Here is a 3,573-nt window from a genome sequence, read left to right as displayed (position 1 = left end):
TCGACTCCCTTGTAACTTTTCATGTTTGTTTTCTGTTTCTTTTACCTCCTCTTTTTTATGTTTTGAGATTTGATGCAGGTTCAAGCCCATGGAAAAATTAGTGATTTATCAAAACAAGTACACTTTGAAAACTACTGAATGTTGCATTACTCTTAATTACATGACTGAACTAATTGCCATTCAAACTGGGGATAGTATATGATAAATAAATAAATATGAAGAATCTTTTATTTTTATTTCTTGCAGTATATTCACGGACTCTACCAGGACATTCTACTCATTTGAGTGAATAATATAAGCTAAATGAAATTTATAAATTTGTAGTTAAAAACAAAGATGGGAAAAGAAAGAAATCTGGATTGTACATTATTGATAGTGTTTTTCATGGATCATTTAGGTCAAGAGCTGAAAACTTGCAGGTTTCACTTAACTGGTTCAACAAACTTGCCATTATCTTCCTTGACTATCCTCTTCCAGAACCAGTGATTTTCAAAGAGAAGATAAATTTCTTCAATTGGAACTTGCTTTGTTTCTGGCAAAAAGAAGTAAATGAAGGCGCTCATGATGACAACCAAGCCACCAAAGACCAAGAAAATTCCGAATTTGAGATGACAGAGCGCGGCGAGGAAAGCCTGTGCTATTAAAGCTGTGAACAAGAGGTTGTTACAGACCACCACACTCTGCCCAGCTGACCTCATTTCCAAGGGGAAGAGCTCACTTGGAACTAACCAACCTAGAGGCCCCCATGACCTTCCGTAAGCCAACACAAATAAACAGATGACAATTACAAGGAAGATACCTATTCCTTTTGGAAGAGGCTTTCCTTCTCCAAATTCCAGAGCCAATGTTATGGCAACAATTACCTGGATCATCATTACATCATTCAAACGAGTAAGTAAGCTAATAAATAATGCATGTATTCACATAAAGAATGCCGAGGAAAAAGAATGAATTTGGATCGTATTGGAGAGTAGTGTTGTTACCATGTATATAATCATTTCAGTACCAGCTTCTAAGAAGAAAGCTCTTCTTCCAAATTTGTCCACAAAAGCCATTGAAATAAGTGCAGCAATGCAAAGAGCTATGCCAGTAATGACAGACGAGTAGAGAGCTGCCCCTGAACCAAAACCCAAACTCTGGAATATGACAGGAGCATAAAAGAGAATAGAGTTCATTCCTGTTAGCTGTTGGAAAGCTGGGATTCCCAGGGCTCCAATTACCAATTGAGGACGATTTTTCTTTTTGAAAAGATTCCTGAAAGGATTCTTGATGGCCCGTGCTGCATTGCTTGCATCGATAAGATCCGAAAACTCTGCGTCAACATTTGCGGTACCTCTAACTTTTTCCAACACCTTTCTTGCTTCGTCTAACTTGCCTTGTTCTACAAGGCTGTTAGGAGTCTCTGGAAGAAAAAGACCTCCGACAAACATGAGCGTAGCTGGGACTGTGGCTAAACCAAGAGATAATCTCCATCCCCACGGATGAATCTTTTCAGTTCCGTAATTGATCAAGTTTGCTACAAGGATGCCAAGGCAGGTTGTTAGTTGGAAGAGTTGGTTAACTGCTCCTCGGATCTTGGCAGGTGCCATTTCGGATAGATAAAGAGGAACTGCTTGGTTGCCAAATCCAATCCCCATGCCAAGGAAGATGCGTCCAAGGAGCAACATAGAGATGTGTACGGCACATGCATTAAGAATTGCTCCTATGAAGAAACTGACTGAACCAACCATAATGCTAGCTCTTCTACCTCTGCTTCTGGTGACATAAGAAGCTCCAAATGTGGAGACAAGCCCAGCAAAATATAATGAGGATGTGAAGAGTGTGAGCACTTGGTTATCGTATTTACAGTAATCTGTTTCAGTCAAATGCGCTTGCTTCCTTCTGTACACTTTTGGGAAAAATTCCTTCAAGAAATCATCCATCGAAGTCACTCCACCTGAACATGAAATTCAATTACAAGTTTCTAATTATTCTTTGATTAATTGTACAAGGGCACCACCATTTCTTTTTTGATTTGGATTGGAGGAAACATAATGATAAACAAATGTGGGGTCCGTGTGTAGGTGAGGCTGCACATCAATGGACTGTATTGCAATTTCTAACTTTACTGAATTATTGAAGATGCATAATGAAACTCAACGACCCCAAAAACGAAAAATCCACAATCATCGTGATCACAAACAGATGGTTGTTGCCATTTGTTTTAAAGCTAAACAAGTCAAGATAAACAGACTGGCCTAAAAAATAAATATTATTGCTATTTTTATTTTGGGAAAATATTTGAACTAAGGTCCAACTTGTGAGGAAAAAGAAAAAAATAATAATATATATATATATATATATATATATATAAAGTATAGTTCTAAGTTTTGTAATATCAGTCAAAATGACAAGAATGATAATGAGAATATAAACAAAAGAAAAAAGAAAAAAAAAACTCAAGTTCATGAGTTGATAAACATTCTAACAACACTTCGCAAAGAAACAACAAGAAGAAACAGAATAAACCCAGAATGGAAGTGAAAACGTTAATGAATAATTAGAAATGAGGGAAAAAGAATAAACAATAATTGAAAAAACAGACCAGAAACACCAAGATCATAGCCGAAAAGAGATCCTCCCATGGCAGCAACCATACAAGCTATTAAAAAATAACTTGTAATCCTGTACTCATAGAGATGAGCTCTCTTCAAGTCACCAGCATCTGTAAATCCTCCTCCAGCCATCTCTTAATCTCTGCGTTTTGTTTTCTTTCAAAAATAACTTTTTTCTCTTTTTTGTTCCCTTCTCTTTTGTGCTACATATATATTCTGAAAAAAAAATAAAATGAAACAAAACGAAGCAACACAACAATGAGTGATCGAACTGTTAAGTACAAGGAATGTATAAATAGCCAAAAAGAGTCAAACCCAGATGAGGTCACCTTTCATATAAAGAAATAATTAACTAATCAATAATATTAATCACTAAAAAATCAATTTTTTTTTTCTTTTACCTGAAACTCAAATGAGAAGGGAGTGACTGTGACAGAGACTTGTATTTGGATTAATATTCAATATTGGCTTTTATAAACATACCCAGTTTGTTAATAATCTCTGTACAGCTAAAATTTACAATGCCCCAGCCATAATTATATAAGCTGTTTTAATTATCCTAATCCATAGCTGCATTCTCGGGTAATATTAATCCAAAACCAACTTTTATGGTTCATAATTTTATTAGTAGCTAAACTTAATCCAAATCCTCTAAAATTAATATCAATTAACAATATTAACGACTGGATAGAGATGAATGATTCAGCCTTTAACTATTGGGATAATTAGTCTTTTTTGACTCGGTCTTTTTTTTCCTTTTCGGTTCTCTGTTTTTGGCCAACTATTTTTATGCTAGTTGTTATAAAATATAATTATCCCAATAATCTCGGTAGGGATATTTACTTTTATATCATAAATGGCAAGTTGTGTTCCCCATATTTTAGATTAAAATGCCTCATTGACTTTGACTCTATGAGTTGTCATGTATATTTAATTTGGATAAAAGTTTAGTTAAAAACAAATTGTGTCCAATAATTGT

General features: G+C 35.1%; 1 protein-coding gene across 2 annotated transcripts; it reads right to left on the bottom strand.

Moving 5' to 3' along the window:
• Positions 1-288: 288 nt before the first annotated feature.
• Positions 289-3,115, bottom strand: LOC18055947 (sugar transport protein 14). Of its 2 annotated transcripts, XM_024177977.1 has the most exons (4): positions 2,996-3,115; positions 2,585-2,810; positions 984-1,936; positions 289-863 (listed from the first exon to the last, which is right to left on the bottom strand). In XM_024177977.1, exons 2-4 carry the CDS (start codon positions 2,724-2,726, stop codon positions 423-425), a joined length of 1,536 nt encoding a protein of 511 aa, XP_024033745.1. In that variant the 5' UTR covers positions 2,727-2,810; positions 2,996-3,115; the 3' UTR covers positions 289-422. The 2 variants fall into 2 exon arrangements, with proteins under 2 accessions (XP_024033745.1, XP_006451250.1); XM_006451187.2 differs by lacking the exon at positions 2,996-3,115 and having other exon boundaries at positions 2,585-2,858.
• Between the last annotated feature and the right edge of the window lie 458 nt (positions 3,116-3,573).

The sequence above is a fragment of the Citrus clementina genome, unplaced genomic scaffold (genome assembly GCF_000493195.1).
Source record: "Citrus clementina cultivar Clemenules unplaced genomic scaffold, Citrus_clementina_v1.0 scaffold_1, whole genome shotgun sequence".
Classification (NCBI taxonomy): domain Eukaryota; kingdom Viridiplantae; phylum Streptophyta; class Magnoliopsida; order Sapindales; family Rutaceae; genus Citrus; species Citrus x clementina.
This window is presented reverse-complemented; position numbering and strand designations above follow the sequence as displayed.

Coding starts and splice junctions, on each gene's coding strand:
- LOC18055947 (XM_024177977.1), bottom strand. CDS start 2,726: ATGGCTGGAGGAGGATTTACAGATGCTGGTGACTTGAAGAGAGCTCAT. Junction 1,937..2,584: donor CTATGATCTTGGTGTTTCTG/GTCTGTTTTTTC, acceptor TTTCATGTTCAG/GTGGAGTGACTTCGATGGAT. Junction 864..983: donor CTGAAATGATTATATACATG/GTAACAACACTA, acceptor ATGATGATCCAG/GTAATTGTTGCCATAACATT.